This window comes from Pristiophorus japonicus, chromosome 5, assembly GCF_044704955.1.
Source record: "Pristiophorus japonicus isolate sPriJap1 chromosome 5, sPriJap1.hap1, whole genome shotgun sequence".
NCBI lineage: Eukaryota > Metazoa > Chordata > Chondrichthyes > Pristiophoridae > Pristiophorus > Pristiophorus japonicus.
Window position 1 is genome coordinate 289,025,076 of NC_091981.1, and position 18,698 is coordinate 289,043,773.

General features: G+C 49.7%; 1 protein-coding gene across 1 annotated transcript in view; it reads right to left on the bottom strand.

Annotated features, from left to right (window-relative positions):
* Positions 1-665: 665 nt before the first annotated feature.
* Positions 666-18,698, bottom strand: part of LOC139264168 (ubiquitin carboxyl-terminal hydrolase CYLD-like) — a 34,650-nt gene continuing 16,617 nt past the window's right edge. Inside the window, exons 7-10 of the mRNA XM_070880254.1 lie at positions 17,676-17,784; positions 12,480-12,598; positions 9,579-9,789; positions 666-2,283 (exon numbers count right to left, since the gene is read on the bottom strand). Coding sequence (XP_070736355.1) covers positions 2,099-2,283; positions 9,579-9,789; positions 12,480-12,598; positions 17,676-17,784 — 624 coding nt within the window. The 3' untranslated portion in view covers positions 666-2,098. The remainder of the gene's footprint in view (positions 2,284-9,578; positions 9,790-12,479; positions 12,599-17,675; positions 17,785-18,698) is intronic.

An 18,698-nucleotide genomic window follows, 5' to 3' on the forward strand; every position in this document is an offset into this window, starting at 1 on the left:
TTTAGCCGCACTTTCAGCCAGTTACCGTGCCAACTCCCGAAGGATTGAGGGGGCGGGATTAACAGCAGTTCACAGCAAGAGGACAACAACTCAAGGTTCGCACTTTGACCCCATGGGGCGGGGATGGAAATGTACTTTTAAAGTTGCATACACTGTTGTTTGTACCCTTTTGCAATGAAACAAAATGGAGTCCCAGTCCTGCCAGAAGCTTCTGCAGCAAACAGTCTGTTTGCATAAACATGCTCACCTTGACTGAAACTGCTGATAGCTGATTAATAGCCACCAGACAACATTAAGACTGTCCTGCTGAGATAAGTACCACCCATGCTCCCCTGTATTAGCAATAGTCTGTCGCTATGCCAGACCTTAGAAGGGTTAGATAAAGGTTGTAAAGATGCAGCACCAATTCACCCCCTAAGAGATAATCAAATTACCAGCCATTATCTCTTGTACAGAACTCATCCATAATATGCAAGAAGCCAATAACCCAGTCAACCACTATGGAAATCATGGGCCCAAATAGATGGCCAGGAAACTGGACAATCCTAAAACAATGCAAAACCAGTGATAGCACATTATCACACCCTAATCGAGTTACTGCTGACTAGCCCACCAAAAACACTGACAAAGGAGACATTTGAAAAAATGTAAAGACAAGGATGTGGTAATCATTAACTGATTGGAGAACTCTTTATCTGTTTTCGTTGACTGCCACGGCAGAACCAATACACAGGATGGAACCATACCTTGTTTGTTCTACTGTATAAATATATTGTGAATCTGTACCTTATTGGGAGTCTCCGCTTAGCCTTTGACTGAGTGAGACTCTCCCTTGCTGCAAGTAAAACTTATTAAAGGAACATCTACCGCAGCTGATTGTGTTAGAGTCTTGTATCAAGAGTCGAGATTTCAACAGGGTCATTCGCAGGTACCGAGACACGAGCCCCGAATCAAACCACCCGCCCGAGCCAAATCGCAAATGTTTTTTTCCCCTGCCAGCCCTCCCCAAAAATGTAAAATTAGATAAATCTTTATTTATAAACATAAAATTATTTCCAAATACAAATCTGACAAACTCATCAACAGAAAAGCAAAACCTGAAGTGTCATCAGCTTTGGAAATGTGCAAAGGCCGAGGTTCTCACTGTTAAATATACGGGGCAATTACAACATTAAATTAAGACACATCTAGCATAAATTTGCATAATATCAAACATTACACGACAGACGAAAACAAAAACACACACTTGCGGCTCAACCCAACATATATCGTGGGTCACAATCCTGGCACTCCCTCCCTAACAGCACTGCGTGGGAACACCTTCACCACACGGACTGCAGCGAGTTCAAGGGGGCGGCTCACCATAACCTTCTCGAAGGAAATTAGGGATGGGCCTTGCCAGCGATGCCCACATCTCGCGAATGAATATGAAGCAAAAAAAAAACATTGCTGAGACTGGGCACTTTCATATTGTCTGTAGAGCCCCACGGTACAGTCCCGCGACAGAGTTAAACACTAGCCTGTCCCGGAAAAAGAGCAGCTTTTACAGCAAGCATGGGAGGAGAGCGTAAATCAGGATGTAGGTGTGTGACTGGTAGCACAGGGGATTGGGGAGGCGAGGGCTCAGCTCCACTGGAACTCGCTGACCTAATCACACAATGCCAAATGCTGAATCGAGTGGCTGGGACAAAAGCAGAGTAAATATCAGGCTGGGGATTCCAGCTGGCCCTTCCTCCGCTCAAAGACTCGCTTCCTTGCACTGTCGTATCTTGTGCTATTTGATCATCTCCTTTCCTCCACCCAATCTCAGACCTCTCTGTTAATGGCGTTGGCAAGGCCAGAGTTTATTGCCCCTCCCTCACTGCTCTGACAAGGTGGTGAGCCATTGCAATCCATCCTCCATTCTCCGTCCTCCCTTCCTCCCTCCCGCTGATGCTCAGTGACAATATCAGTTCCAGCTCCCCAGTGCTGCCGTGTTCACCATTTCTAACTTGTTCTGACCGATATACAAGCTCAACTTAATTTGTTGTTCTGTTAAAATAGCCGTTCCCTCCCCTCCCCTCCCCTCCCCCTCCCCCTCCGCCTGTGGTCCAGCGGGTCATTTGTACACGGCCATCCTGGGGTTCTGGTACAGGTACATGTAGGCGTCACAGAACTGCCGCTTGGCCACCCCTTCCATGTCGCGAGGACGCTGTTTGGCCAGCTTGGCCGCCGGAGACTTGACGTACTGGGCCACTTCGGGGCAGGCAGTCACCGTGGGGATATTGTAGCCGCTCTCACCACCTGTGGGGGGTCACACCGGGGTCAGTTCAACAGACGGAGCAAGCCAAAAAAATAAATACATAAAGAAGGAAAGACAGACATACATTTATATAGCGCCTTTCTCCACCTCAGGACGTCCCAAAGCGCTTTACAGCCAGTGAAGTAGCTTTGAAGTGTCGTCACTGTGGTAATGCAAGAAACGCAGCAGCCAATTACACACAGCAAGATCCCACAAACAGAAACGAGATAATGACCAGGTAACCTGTTTTTAGTAATGTTGGTTGAGCGACACACAAATAAAGTCTAAGGACAAACATTAGGTCATTACAGGGCCTTTACTCTGGTGGCACAATGTGCTCGCCAAGTGAGTACCATTAGAACATAGAAACAGCAGGAGGCCCTTCAGCCCCTTAAGCCTGTTTCGCCATGTCTGATCTGTATCTTAACTCCATTTATCTGCCTTATCTCCATCGTCATTGATACCCTGACCCAACAAAAATATCAGTCTTGAAAGCTCCAACTTCCCCCCAGCTCCCACAGCCTTTTGGGGGAAAGAAGGTTCCAGATTTCCACCACCCTTTGTGTGAAAAACTGCTTTTACTCCTAAATGGCCTAGCTCCAAATTTAAGGTCATGTCCCCTTGATTCCCCAACGCAGGAAATGGTTTCTCTGTGTCTCTCCCTCATACTCTAACCCGCTAAATCCCGGCGTTATTCTGGAGCAGCAGAGCCACGAACCTTCGCGAGGCGACTGTTCGGTTCCCGAGGTTTTCTTTCCAGCAGTTTTGTCGCAACCGAGTGGCTCGCTAGGCCACTTCACAGGGCAGTTAAGAGCCAAGCACGCTGGTGTGGGAATGGAGTCACATGTAGGCCCAGACCGAGTAGGGTCATTACTGCACCCCGCTGGGTTTTCAAACGACAAATCAAGACAGCTTCATGGCCACTTTTACTGGTATCAGCTTATTATTTCCAGATTTTCTTCAAAACTGAATTCAAATTCTCAAACTGCCCATGGTGGGATTTGAACTCTCATTCTCTGGACTCAGCATCCCTGGATGAAGGAATGGGGAAGGAGTGTGTGGGGGGGGGGGGGGGGGAAGGAGTGGGGGGGGGGGGGAAGGAATTCAATTAGCCAACATTCCCACTCCTGATGGTGATACAGTGACTCCTGCTGGAAATCCACAATACAGCAACACAGGAACAGGAGGAGGCCATTCTGCCCCTCGAGCCTGTTCCGTCATTCAATGAGATCACGGCTGATTTGTATCTTAACGCCATCCATCCACTTTGGGTCCATATCCGTTTATACCCTTGGCTAGCAACCAGCATAAGAACATAAGGAATAGGAGCAGGAGCAGGCCATTCGGCCCCTCGAGCCTGCTCCACCATTCAATAAGATCATGGCTGATATTCCATCTCAACTCCACTTTCCTGCACTATCTCCTTACCCAAGAGAATCCCGACCCCTAGGTTACCAGACAAGGATGGATGGTCAGGCTTCACCTGGAAAGTACTGTGCGAGACAAATTACAGAAATCGGTTAAAAACATCCTGTACCTCAACTCGTTGTGCCCACATTTGTTCCATATCCCCCGACACCCTTACCCAATACAAAGCTATCCATCGCAATCTTGAAAGTTTCAATTGAATCGATCGAATTTCAATCCAATCGATTCCTCTTAGACCAAACATAGAAACATAGAAAATAGGCGCAGGAGTAGGCCATTCGGCCCTTCGAGCCTGCACCACCATTCAATAAGATCATGGCTGATCATGCAACTTCAGTACCCCATTCCTGCTTTCTCTCCGTACCCCTTGATCCCTTTAGCTGTAAAGGACACATCTAACTCCCTTTTGAATATATCTAACGAACTGGCCTCAACAACTTTCTGTGGTAGAGAATTCCACAGGTTCACAATTCGCTGAGTGAAGAAGTTTCTCCTCACTTTGGTCCTAAATGGCTTACCCCTTATCCTTAGACTGTGACCCCTGGTTCTGGACTTCCACAACATCGGGAACATTCTTCCTGCATCTAACCCTGTCCAATTCCGTCAGAATTTTATATGTTTCTATGAGATCCCCTCTCATCCTTCTAAATTCCAGTTAATATAAGCCTAGTCGATCCAGTCTTTCTTCATATGTCAGTCCTGCCATCCCGGGAATCAGTCTGGTGAACCTTCGCTGCACTCCCTCAATAGCAAGAATGTCCTTCCTCAGATTAGGAGACCAAAACTGAACACAGTATTCCAGGTGAGGCCTCACTAATGCCCTGTACAACTACAGTAAGACCTCCCTGCTCCTATACTCAAATCCCCTAGCTATGAAGGCCAACATGCCATTTGCCTTCTTCACCACCTGCTGTACCTGCATGCCAACTTTCAATGTAAGTTGATACCAAACATTAACACCGTTGTGTATTTTTTTTTAAATCAGGTTGCACGGCGTGTTAGGTTTCCGTGTTCATCCGAAGAGCAGCACAACCCGAACCAGAGTTGGAACAAATCCCGCGACAAGTTCTGGGAGAAGCCCCTCCTTCCGAATACAAAGGAAGGTTCAGGTGAGGCAGCAGCCAGGATGGGGGCTGTGAGCCTGGGGAGAGCAATGCCATCCCCCTCCTCTCCAACCTGCAGCAAAAGCCCTGGACAGGAGGAGGAGGGCCTGATCCACCCAGGGCAATACCACTCAGCCCCCTCCCTCTGCCCTCCCCCCACTGCCCGGGCCAGTCCGTTCTCAGCACCGCTTTCAAGCCACTGCGCTCCCGGCTCCCGGGCATCGAGAGCAGGAGCGGCTCCCTGCTTCCCCACACAGGGTCCGGAGGAGGGCCCTCACAGAAACACCTCCCTCCCCAGGCCTGGGGGGAAATCAGGGACCACCCCAGCCCGCTCAAACCCTGCGCACCTGGGCCCGGAGGCAAGAGGGTGAAACCAGGCCCCAAAAGCCAGGCCTCACGTGCTCCGCACACTCAGGTTGCCGAGGCTCCGGGTGCACAGGGCTCCGGCTTTTTGTGGGAGAGTGCACCAAACTGCGACTACGCTTGGCCTGAAGTGTTGCCCAACATCGCTCCTGAATGGCCTGGCTTTGATTTTAAGGGTATGTCCCCTTGGCTTAAGACTGCCCACCAGTGCAAGAAAGTTTCTCTCCATCTACCCCCATTAATTCCTTTCAAAACCCTAAAAAACGCTGAAACCACCCCTTAACCTTCGACATTCCAGGGAACTCAAGCCGAGTTCATGTAACCGCGCCTCGTAATTTAATCTTTGGAGCCCTGGTAACACTCTGGGAAATCTGCTCTGCATTCCTTCCATCGGAAGTGCGGCTCCCAGACTGAGCACAGTATGCGTGGGTCAGGCGAGGGGGGGGGAATGGGCTGGGTGGTGACGGCCCCTCACTCAAACCTGCACTGCGACACGGTCCTGTCCAGATTCGCCTCCGAATGCGACGGAATGCAAACCAGCAAGAGTCAGCACTTTGGTCTTTAACAGTGCAGGAAGGTCCCGTCCAATCGTCTGCTGAAATTTTCATCCTTCTTTTCAAATCCCTCCATGGCCTCGCCACTCCCCCCCCCCCCCCCTCCCCGCCCCATCTCTGTAATCTCCTCCAGCCCCTCCACCCCCCGGCCCACCCAGAGATATCTGCGCTCCTCTAATTCTGCCCTCCCGAGTATCCTCGATTGTAATCGCTCAACCATCGGTGGCCATGCCTTCTGTTGCCTGGGCCCAAAGCTCTGGAACTCCCTGCCTAAACCTCTCCGCCTCTCTTTCCTCCTTCAAGACTCTCCTTAAAACCCACCTCTTTGACCAAGCTTTTGGTCACATGTGAGGAGGACGCAAAGAATCTACAAAGGGCTACAGACAGGCTCAGTGAGAGGGCAAAAAATTGGCAGATAGAGTATAAAGTGGGAGTTATCCACTTTGGTAGGAAAAATAAAAAAGCAAATTATTATTTAAATGGGGAGAGATTATAAAATGCTGTGGTACAGAGGGCCCCTGGGGGTCCTTGTGTATGAAACACAAAAAGTTAGCAAGCAGGTACAGCAAGTGGTCAGGAAGGCAAATGGAATGTTGGCCTTTATTGCAAGGGGGATAGAGTATAAAAGCAGAGAGGTCCTGCTACAACTGTACAGGGTATTGGTGAGGCCACACCTGGAGTACTGCGTGCAGTTTTGGTCTCCGTATTTAAGGAAGGATATTCTTGCATTGGAGGCAGTTCAGAGAAGCTTCACTAGGTTGATTCTTGAGATGAAGGGCTTGCCTTATGAAGAAAGGTTGAGCAGGTGGGGAAATCTAGAACTAGGGGGCATAGTTTCAGAATAAGGGGTCACCCATTTAAAACAGAAATGAGGAGGAATTTCTTCTCTCAGAGGGTCAAAAACTGTGGAATTCTCTGCCCTAGAGAGCTGTGGAGGCTGGGTCATTGAATATATTTAAGGCGGAGATAGGCAGAGTTTTGAGCGATAAGGGGGCGAAGGGTTATGGGGAGCGGGCGGGGAAGTGGAGCTGAGTCCATGATCAGATCAGCCATGATCTTATTGAATGGCGGAGTAGGCTTGAGGGGCCAAATGGCCTACTCCTGCTCCTATTTCTTATGTTCTTATGAACTAATTTCTTACGTGGCTCGGTGTCAAATATTTTTTATTGTCTTATAACACTCCTGTGAAGCGCCTTGGGACGTTTCACTCCGTTAAAGGCGCTATATAAATACAGGTTGTGTTGTTGGTGAAAACATTGAATCTCACTGTCCCCAGGGCCTGGCCCAGCACAGATTCACTCCCAGTGGACAGACTATGGACCAAACCTGCAGCCTCTGTGCTCTTTACTGTTCATCCTCATACTATGTTCCCCTACTCAGTTGCTGAAAATAATACTGTTTAAAAAATAAATTGACCATAGGCAGTATTTACTGCCCATCCATAGGTGCCATGACAACGGAGTGCCTTAAAGATCAACCATGTAGTGTGAAAGGCCTCAGGACATCCCAAAGCCCTTTACAATGAAGTATTTTTGGTGTTGTTACTGCTGTAATGTCGTAAGCGAGGAGCCAATTTGCGCACAGCAAGCTGCCACAAACGGCACCGTCATAATGACCAGATAATCTGCGTCAGCCTAGATTTTGTGCTCAAATCCAACGACTGGGACTTGAACTCACAACCTTCTGAGTCAGAGGCGTGAGGGAGTATTGGGTCCTGTTATCATGCATGGTGGGGCGGGGGAGCATTGTTAGACATGAGCAGACATATTGTACACTAAAGGAGTTAGCGACATCTAGTGACAAATTGTGAATATTGCACAGGACTTTGCCGTCGTTATGCCGACAGCTTGGTTTTTAAGGCCATTTCTACAGCATCAAACTGAAAAAGGAGACTTTTCATTTGACATTCAGCCACCATCTTAAACCCCCTCGTCTGCACTGCACTGCCAGATTCACCCTTGTGTTCAAATTCCTCCATGTCCTCACCCCTCCCTATCTCTGTAACCTCCTCCAACCCTCCCTATCTCTGTAACCTCCTCCAGCCCTACAACCCTCCCTATCTCTGTAACCTTCTCCAGCCCTACAACCCTCCCTATCTCTGTAACCTCCTCCAGCCCTACAACCCTCCCTATCTCTGTAACCTCCTCCAGCCCTACAACCCTCCCTATCTCTGTAACCTCCTCCAACCCTCCCTATCTCTGTAACCTCCTCCAGCCCTACAACCCTCCCTATCTCTAACCTCCTCCAGCCCTACAACCCTCCCTATCTCTGTAACCTCCTCCAGTCCTACAACCCTCCCTATCTCTGTAACCTCCCCCAGCCCTACAACCCTCCCTATCTCTGTAATCTCCTCCAGCCCTACAACCCTTCCTATCTCTGTAACCTCCTCCAGCTCTACAATCCTCCCTATCTCTGTAACCTCCTCCAGCCCTACAACCCTCCCTATCTCTGCAACCTCCTCCAGCCCTACAACCCTCCCTATCTCTGTAACCTCCTCTAGCCGTACAACACTATCTCTGTAACCTCCTCTAGCCCTACAACACTCCCTATCTCTGTAACCTCCTCCAGCCCTACAACCCTCCCTATCTCTGTAACCTCCTCCAACCCTCCCTATCTCTGTAACCTCCTCCAGCCCTACAACCCTCCCTATCTCTAACCTCCTCCAGCCCTACAACCCTCCCTATCTCTGTAACCTCCTCCAGCCCTACAACCCTCCCTATCTCTGTAACCTCCTCCAGCCCTACAACCCTCCCTATCTCTGTAACCTCCTCCAGCCCTACAACCCTCCCTATCGCTGTAACCTCCTCCAACCCTCCCTATCTCTGTAATCTCCTCCAGCCCTACAACCCTCCCTATCTCTGTAACCTCCTCCAGCCCTACAACCCTCCCTATCTCTGCAACCTCCTCCAGCCCTACAACCCTCCCTATCTCTGTAACCTCCTCTAGCCCTACAACACTCCCTATCTCTGTAACCTCCTCTAGCCCTACAACACTCCCTAGCTCTGTAACCTCCTCCAGCCCTACAAACCTCCCTATCTCTGTAACCTCCTCTAGCCCGACAACACTCCCTAGCTCTGTAACCTCTTCCAGCCCTACAAACCTCCCTATCTCTAACCTCCTCCAGCCCTACAACCCTCCCTATCTCTGTAACCTCCTCCAGGTCTACAACCCTCCCTATCTCTGTAACCTCCTCCAGCCCTACAAACCTCCCTATCTCTAACCTCCTCCAGCCCTACAACCCTCCCTATCTCTGTAACCTCCTCCAGGTCTGCAACCCTCCCTATCTCTGTAACCTCCTCCAGCCCTACAACCCTCCCTATCTCTGTAACCTCCTCCAGACCTACAACCCTCCCTATCTCTGTAACCTCCTCCAGCCCTACAAGCCTCCCTATCTCTGTAACCTCCTCCAGCCCTACAACCCTCCCCAACTCTGTAACCTCTTCCAGCCCTACAACCCTCCCCAACTCTGTAACCTCCTCCAGCCCTACAAGCCTCCCTTTCTCTGTAACCTCCTCCAGCCCTACAAGCCTCCCTATCTCTGTAACCTACAAACCTCTGAGATATTTGCACTCTACCAATTCTGGCCTTTTATGCCTTCCCAATTTTAATTGCTCCACCATTGGTGGCCGTGCCTTAAGGTGCCTGGGCTCTGAGCTCTGCAATTCCCTCCCTAAACCTCTCCGCCTCACAACCTCTCCTTTAAGGTGCTCTTTGACCAGGCTTTTGGTCACCTGTCCCAACATCTCCTTATATGGCTCTGTCGGCTCTTTGTCCAATAGCGCGCCTGTGAAGCGCAAGGCGCTATATCAATGCAAGCTGTTGCTGCCCATCCCGTTGCCCCGCTCTCACCGTGCCGGTCGGACATGCTGTCGAAGAACATCCAGTGATGGTCTTCGGCTCCGTATTTGATGAAGGAGACGTAGTGGCTGGTCTCGATGCAGAGCACGGCGAACAGTTGCATCTTCTCCCGTGGCACCATCACCTTGGGGCTGCGCAGGTACTCGGCCGGGCACATCAGCTTTGTGGACTTGTGGCTCCTTCTGGCCAAGTGGGAATGTACCTGGGGGTGGGATCCCCAAAAAACAGGAGGGAACGTTAAATCCAGGATCCACGTTGTCCGGTGAGAAACAAGACTCAAACGCCGGCCCGATTCAACCAAACAGTCGCCTCATCATGAAACCATTGCCGAATGGGGAGGGCCGGGGGCACTGAACTTTACTCGGGAGGCAAACAGAAAGGTCCGAATTAACAACATTTAAGGGCTGGAGAAGGTTACAGAGATCTCGGAGGGTTGTAGGGCATGAGGAGGTACCAGACAATTGTCAGCCCTCGCCTCGGAGGCAGAAGGTCGTGGGTTCAAGTCCCTCACTAGACATTTTGCACATGCGAACATGAGAACTGACACTAGCAGTGCAGTGCAGCACTGTCTGCGGTGCCGTCTTTCGATGAGACGTTGAACCGAAGTCCCGTCTGCCCTCTCGGGTGGGCGTAAAAGATCCCACGTCACTAATCCGAAGAAGAGTTATCCCCAGTGCCCGGGCCAATATTTAGAAATCAACCACCGCCACTGAAAAGAGAGTAGCTGATGATTATCACATTGCTGTGTGTGGGAGCTTGCTGTGCGCAAGTTGGCGACCACGTTTCCTACATTACAACAGTGACTACACTCCAAGAGTGTACACTCCAGGAAAGAAGGAGAGGACGGACCCTGTCGGGTGGTTCCCTGAGCGGATCCAGGATTACGTGCCGAGGGACGTACTTAAAATTGGTGCAGTTGCCGTAAAGGCACGGTGGGGGAGGGGCCACAGTTTAAAGCCCTTCTGCCCCGATAAACCCTGGGGCAGGAATCAGTACAAAACCCCCCCTCGGGCCGTACTTGTAACTTCCTTTTTGTGTACATGGAGCACCATGATCTGTAAACACTTATGTTGTGCCATGTACAATGCAAGGTCTGTTTCGTGATGCACGTTGGAAAGGAAAAGTGTAAATGTACCGTCACCCATTCCGTGTACTGTATTGTGACACATGTAATGTCATTTGTCGAATGTACTACAATGTATCCTGTATTGTACCGAATTGTACTTGAACTGGAAAACAAGGGAATGTATCGAACGGAACTGCCGTCAGCACCCAAATGTAGTGTTATGGGATTGCTGACCGCAGCTAAACGTACTGAACTGCTTTTGAATGTACTGTACAAATTTTTATATGAATAAAGTATATTTTGCAATTAAAAAAAAGACTACACTCCAGGAGTACTTCATTGGCTGTAAAGCGCTTTGGGATGTCCTGAGGCCTTTATACAAATTGTGCTTTAGGAGGTTCAGTCAGTTTCAGTAGCATACTGGTGATAAAGCAATTCCTGGTAGTTCAAGCGGAGGAAATGTTCTCCACACAGATTTACAGCAACACCTAGAGGCACAGTAGTGGGTCTTGGGTGTGTAAGCGCTTCCCTTTCACAGGCTCTCAGGATTAAGCCAATTCAGATGAATAAACATTCCCTTTAAACATGGATTTACAAACAAATACAATAAAAGCATGATGCATGCATTGAGGACCAGGTGTGGGAAGGATATTGGACAGGAAGGTGATGTTCTCACAGTCCGATCCCAAATAAGGCAGGAGAGCATGGCTGCATGTCATGATACCAGACTGGAGATGATTGGGTAATTGCTCCGTCAATCAGGCCTGGAGACGGCAGTGTCAGTGACCGAGACTGACTTTACCCACACAACTTGTATTATGCAACTATCCTCCACTGACTGCATTTTGCTGGAGAAATGACCTGCTTTTATCGGGAGAGGTTGCTATAGTTTCAGTCATGAGCTCTGTTTGCTGTCGTTCATAGAGACTGTTTAAATAGACACTGTAAATAAACTTGGTTTGTTTTGCTGTTTGCTAAGTACAGGTACAGCATCCAAAATGCGGAATCCTTGGGACTGAGTGCATTCCATTTTTTGGGGTTTTCCGGATTTCAGACAGGAAAATCAATAATCTGAAATCTGGAATCCTCGACTGAATCCGCGGCGAGTTTTGAGCGGCGAGGTCTGTAATCTGGCAAAACCCAAAGTCCGGCACGGATTCGATCGAGGAATCCGGATTTCATACTTGATTTTCTTGTCTGAAATCCGAATCCTTGATCGAATCCTTGCCAAGTTTCGAGTTTTGCCTCAAAGATGTCCAGTTTTTGGACAATAATTCCAGATTCCGGACGCTAGCATCAGCTATGCGCAAAATGTCCAGTTTTTGGACAATTCCGGTTTTCGGAGTTCCGGATTCGGGAAGTTGCACCTGTATATAGACTGTTTGTTGCGAGTTATGCCGTAAGTTCCGCCCCAGCTTCTGTAATGTATGGACCTGTGAGCACGCTCACAGCTGTTGCGTTGTGAGTGGCTCAGCCAGTCACGTGACCTTCACAAGACTCAATAAAACCCCAGCCAGTTGGGTCTGGGCCATCCACGATGAAGTATGCAGTTGTGAGCCTAGTGGATGAATTGGTAATGTGTAGTGTGATTGTTAAACCTTTGTTAATAAACCAACTGGTTCTTAATAGCAATGTGTTGGAATGAATTCTTAAGCAAAGAACCCATGAAGCAAATACATTACAGTTTCCAACTCATTGGTTGACACAGTGGCGATAATCGACACTCTGGGAGAAGATTGGCCAATCCTGTGATACCCTCACAGTCCGATCACACATACAACAAGAGAACCGTGCTCTATCCCATGGGCGGGACGCAGGTCACATACCTGACACCAACACGTGTCGCAGTACTGCTTGAGTCCCGTTTTCGAAAACAGCTTGTCCCTGAAGCACTCGTCACACTCCAGAGTGGCCAGCACTCCGCACAGACAGCATTCTCTGGGACCTGGAGAGATCGGAAAACATTTAGGCTGGTCCTGGTCAGCGTGGTCGGGAAACACTCGGGTCAATATCCCGTTCGCTCAATGTCGCCGGGTCAAAATCCTGGCCCTCCCAACCCAACACCTTCACCGCACGGACTGCAGCGATTCAGGAAGGCGGAACCACCTTCTCAAGGGCGACCAGGGATGCCCAATAAACGTTGGCCTCACCCACGAGACCCACATCCCAAGCATTGATAAATAGACAAAAAAGGCGATTCAATGGCTCCCAAGGAGTTTGGTTGCAGGGAAAGGGAGGATGCAGGACTCACAGTCGGAGATAGAGCAGCAAATTTGCAGGCAAATGGCAAGATAGAAATAGAAGTTTACAGTGCAGAAGGCCATTCTGGCCCATCGTGTCCGTGCCGGCCGACAAAGAGCCGCACGGCCCTCGGTCAGCAGCCCTGAAGGTTACAAATAAACCCATGAACAATGACGGAAAGGCAAAGAGCACCCAGCCCAACCAGTCCGCCTCACACAACTGTGACACCCCTTACACTGAAACATTCTACACTCCTCCCCTACCGGAGCCATGTTAGTGGAGTCGTGATAATGGAAGACTAATTATCCCAATGTAGACTAGGAAAATAACAGTATAAAGGGCAAAGTGGGGGAGGAATTGCTGAAATGTCTACAAGAGAACCTTGTTGATCAGTGTGTTTCCAGTCCAACGAGGAAGGGGCAGAGCTGGATCTAGTCGTGGGGAATGAAATTGGGCACATGGAGCATGTTTCAGTGGGAGAGCATTTGGGAAACAGAAGTTATGCAAAACCTTTATAAAACACTAGTTAGGCCTCAGTTGGGAGTAATTCTGGGCACCACACTTTAGGAAGGATGTCAAGGCCTTGGAGAGGGTGCAGAGGAGATTTATGAGAATGGTTCCGGAGAGGAAGGGCTTCAGTTACTTGATTAGATTGAAGAAGAGTTGTTCTCCTTAGAGCAGAGAAGGTTAATGGGAGATTTAATAGAGGTGTTCCAGATTATGGAGGGTTTTGATAGAGTAAATCAGGAGAAACTATGTTGTCTCTGCTTCTTTTACCAATTACCTTAAATCCATGTCCCCTGGTTACCGACCCTCCTGTCAATGGAAGCAGTTTCTCCTTATTTACTCTATCAAAACTCTTCTTCATTTTTAAAACCTCTATCAAATCTCCTGTACACCTTCCCTTCTCCAAGGAGAATGACCCTAACTGGATCTCAAATACCAATCTATATGCTGCTGAAGGCCTAATCCATGCCTTTGTTACCTCTAGACTTGACTACTCCACAACACACTCCTGGCTGGCCTCCCACATTCTACCCTATGCAAACTGTGGTGATCTAAAACTCGGCAGCCCGTGTGCTAACTCGCACCAAGTCCCGTTCACCCATCGCCCCTGTGCTCGCTGACCGACATTGGCTTTCAGTTAAGCAACCCCTCAATTTCAAAATTCTCATCTTTGTTTTCAAATCCCTCCATGGTCTCATCCCTCCCTATCTCTGTAATCTCCTCCAGCCCCACAACCCCCCGAGATGTCTGCGCTCCTCTAATTCTGACCTCTTGAGCAACCCTGATTATAATCGCTCAAACATTGGTGGCCGTGCCTCCTGTTGCCTAGGCCCCAAGCTCTGGAACTCCCTGCCTAAACCTCTCTACCTCTCTTTCCTCCTTTAAGACGCTCCTTAAAACCTGCCTCTTTGACCAAGCTTTTGGTAACCTGGGCTAATTTCTCCTTATGTGGCTCGGTGTCAAACTGTTAAATCTCATAATACTCCTGTGAAGCACCTTGGGACGTTTCACTACATTAAAGGCGCTATATAAATACAAGTTGTTGTTGTCGATTTTAGTTACCCATCCCTAAAACTGGGTTTCTTCTGTGTCACTGAATTTTATAGACATCCTGTCGCGTTACAATCCTGTTCATACAATGGGTTGTAAGGAAAGGGGTGGATAAGGGGATAGGCTCATTCGGCCCACCCCTACTGTCTGGGCACAATCTGCTCCCCACACCGGAGAGAAAGAATCTGTGAAAGGAAACCAGAATCAAGAGATATGGGGAGCGGGCGGGGAAGTGGAGTTGAGGTCGAAGATCAGCCATGATCTTACTGAATGGCGGGGCAGGCTCGAGGGGCCGTATGGCCTACTCCAGCTGCTATTTCTTATGTTCTTATGTTCGACTGAGGCAAAACTACGGGACAGATTGTGCTCTGCCAAGCGCGGGCACCTTGCTGGGGTTCGGGCGTTGGGTCTGCCACTGCTCACCCAGGTGGAGGAAGGAGAGAACGTGAGAGAAAAGCGAGATATAAGAGAGAGGGAAAGGATTAGGAGGTAGAAGATATCTGGAGTTGAGGTACAGATCAGCCACGGCACAGTAGGATTACACACAATATACAGCACAGAAACAGGCCATTCGGCCCAACCAGTTCATGCCGGTGTTTATGCTCCACTCCAGCCTCCTCCCGTCTTTCCTCTAAATCTATCAGCATAACCCTCTATTCCTTTCTCCCTCATATGCTTGTCTACCCTTCCCTTAAATGTATCTATACTATTCGCCTCAACCAGTCCCTGTGGTAGTGAGTTCCACATTCTCACCACTCTCTGGGTAAAGAAGTTTCTTCTGAATTCCCTATTGGATTTCTTGGTGACGATCTTATATCGATGGCCTCTAGTTATGCTCTTCCCCACAAGTGGAAACATTCTCTCTGTAGCCACTCTATCAAAACTGTTCATAGTTTTAAAGACCTCTATTAGGTCACCCCTCGGCCTTTTTTTTTTTAAAGAGAAAAGAGACCCAGCCTGTTCATCCTCTCCTGATATGTATACCCTCGCATTTCTGGTATCTTCCTTGTAAATCTTCTCTGCACCTTCTCCAGTGCCTCTATATCCTTTCTATAATATGGCGACCAGAACTGTACGCAGTACTCCAAGTGTTCGCTAACCAAGGTTCGATACAAGTTTAGCATAACTTCTATACTTTTCAATTCTATACCTCTAGAAATAAACCCGAGTGAAGGTTTGCTTTTTTACGGCCTTGTTAACCTGTGTCGCTATGTTTAGCGATTTGTGTATTTGTACTCCGAGATCCCTTTGATCCTCTAACCCCACCCAGGCTTGCACCCTCCATTAAATAAGTGACCTCCCTATTCTTCCTACCAAAATGTAATACCTCACATTTATCTGAGTTGAATTTCATTTGCCAATTATATGCCCATTCTGCAAGTTTATTAATGTCCTTCTGTAATTTGTTGCAGTCCCCCTCAGTATTGACTATCCCCCCTAATTTGGTGTTGTCCGCAAATTTAGAAATTGTAGGGGGCGAAATTGCCAGGCACCTTGTTTGGGGCACACAATTTCAATTAAATGAATATTTAGCGCTTAGTGAGAGATGGGCCGCTAAATGCTGCTGAATTGGGGTCTTTGTCTGAAACAAATGTGCGGGGCGGTGTCAGAGGCATGACTCGCCTCCAGGGGGCGGTAGCGGGACGTGAGGCTCAGCACTGTGCTGACACATCACCTGTTCCTCCCCTTCTTACCTAGCAATGACTCGGCCACCAGAGAAGGTTTCGGCTGGGCCAGTGACACAGCACCCAAGAGGGGGTGGGGGGGGGCGAGGGGGGGGCGGTGCTGGGCTGCATGTTGGCAGCCCGGCCGAACCAGTGGGCGCCATTGTCGGGCCGACAAAATAAAAATGCGTCGGCTGCGCACAAGGCCCTCTCCCTTTAAGGGCGGCCCGTCGTTGACATCGCCCCGTGCCAATCTCACGTCCCACGATAAGGGTTCGGCGCACGCGCACTGATGACATCATTGCCGTGTGAACCCCCGCCCGGAGAGAAAAGTAAGAGGCGCCTCGCAAACCCGTTTGACCGTGGCATTCTGGGCGGGTCGCTTCCATCGCCCACCCCCAGGCGATAAATCATTCGCGTCCCGTTAGCACACGCTAACAGCACTATAAAAAGGGGCAATTTCACCCCGTGTGTGTTTCATTCTAAAGTCTAAGTCGTTAATATAAATTGTGAACAACAGTGGTCCCAGCACTGATCCTTGTGGAACACCACTGCCCAACTTCTGCCACTGAGAATAGCTACCTTTTACCCTTGCTCTCTGTCTTGAAGCCAGCTAACTATCCATTCTACTACTTGTCCCCTGACTCTCTGACCTTGTTCATCAGTCTATTATGGAGTACCTTATCAAAGGCCTTTTAAAATCTCCATAAATTACATCTACTGCATCACCCTGGTCTTCTCTCTCTGATACCGCTTCAGAAAAATGGCACAACAGGCCTACTCTTGTTTCTATCTTCCTCAGAGTGTGCCTGAAATCAATGGGTGACATTCTACTACTTTATAATGGGAACATTTCTCCCTCTGTGATTTCTTGGGCTTGATATGAGCCGTTGCCCCACACACCGTGCAGTGTGACAGGGCGGGCAGGCAGCACTGGCTAACCCGCACTCGACCGCTCTCTCAATGCCCTCCGTGCCTGCAGGGAAACATAGAAACATAGAAACATAGAAAATAGGCGCAGGAGTAGGCCATTCAGCCCTTCGAGCCTGCACCACCATTCAATATGATCATGGCTGATCATGCAACTTCAGTACCCATTCCTGCTTTCTCTCCATACCCCTTGATCCCTTTAGCTGGAAGGGTCACATCTAATTCCCTTTTGAATATATCTAACGAACTGGCCTCAACAACTTTCTGTGGTAGAGAATTCCACAGGTTCACAACTCTCTGAGTGAAGAAGTTTCTCCTCATCTCGGTCCTAAATGGCTTACCCCTTATCCTTAGACTGTGACCCCTGGTTCTGGACTTCCCCAACATCGGGAACATTCTTCCTGCATCTAACCTGTCCAATCCCATCAGAATTTTAAACGTTTCTATGAGATCCCCTCTCATTCTTCTAAATTCCGTGACTTGCATTCCCCCGGCCCCCGAAGTTCCCTCCCTCCTCACCCATTCCCCCCCGGCAAGAGCCGGCAGAGGTGCGGAGACTGGGCGTTCGCCGCTGCGGGCGGGAGGCGGCGAACCAACGCTGTACCGCGCACCGTGACCGCTTTTACCTACTGTCGCACAGCAGGTCACTGATGTCGAGTTCCATCGACGGGATGATTTTCTCAAACATTTTGTAATTCTTCCCGAAGCGAGGCATCTGGATTATGAAGCAAGACGGAACCTAAGCAACAAAGCAATTGATTTTAGAGGGGGTGCAGGAAGAGAGAGACCCAGGGGTTCAGACACACAAATCAAAAAGGAGGCAGGGCAAGTTGAGAAGGTTGTTAAAAAAAAACACACCTTGGTTTTATTAAGAGATGCCTGGGGTCTGGAATTTCCCGGGTCCCACCCACACGGGGCGGGGGGGGGGGGGGCATATCCGGGAGACGAGAAGGGGGGGGGGGCGAGGAGAGAGAAAGAGAGAGAGGGGGGGAGAAGGGGAGAGAGAGGAGAGAGAGAGAGGAGAGAGAGGGGAGAGAGAGGGGAGAGAGAGGGGAGAGAGAAAGAGAGAGAAAGAGAAAGAGAGAGAGAGAGAAAGAGAGAGAGAGAGAGGGGGGGAGAAGGGGAGAGAGAGGGGAGAGAGAGAGGAGGGAGAGAGAGGGGAGAGAGAGAGGAGGGAGAGGGGAGAGAGAGGGGAGAGAGAGAGGAGAGAAAGAGAGAGAGAGGAGAGAAAGAGAGAGAGAGTAGAGAAAGAGAGAGAGAGGAGAGGGGGGAGGGGAGGGAGAGAGAGAGAGGGGGAGGAGGGGAGGGGAGAGAGAGAGGGGGAGGAGGGAAGAGAGAGAGAGAGAGAGAGAGAGAGAGAGAGAGAGAGAGAGAGAGAGAGAGAGAGAGGAGGGGGAGGGGGAGGGGGGGAGAGAGAGAGAGAGAGAGAGAGAGAGAGGGGGGGAGAGAGAGAGAGAGGGAGGGAGGGAGAGAGAGAGGGGGAGAAGGGGAGAGAGAGAGGGGGGATTAGGAGGGGAGAGAGAGAGAGAGAGAGAGAGAGAGAGAGAGGGAGGGGGAGGGGGAGGGGGGGAGAGAGAGAGAGAGAGAGAGAGGGGGGGGAGAGAGAGAGAGAGAGGGAGGGGAGGAGAGAGAGAGAGGGGGAGGAGGGGAGAG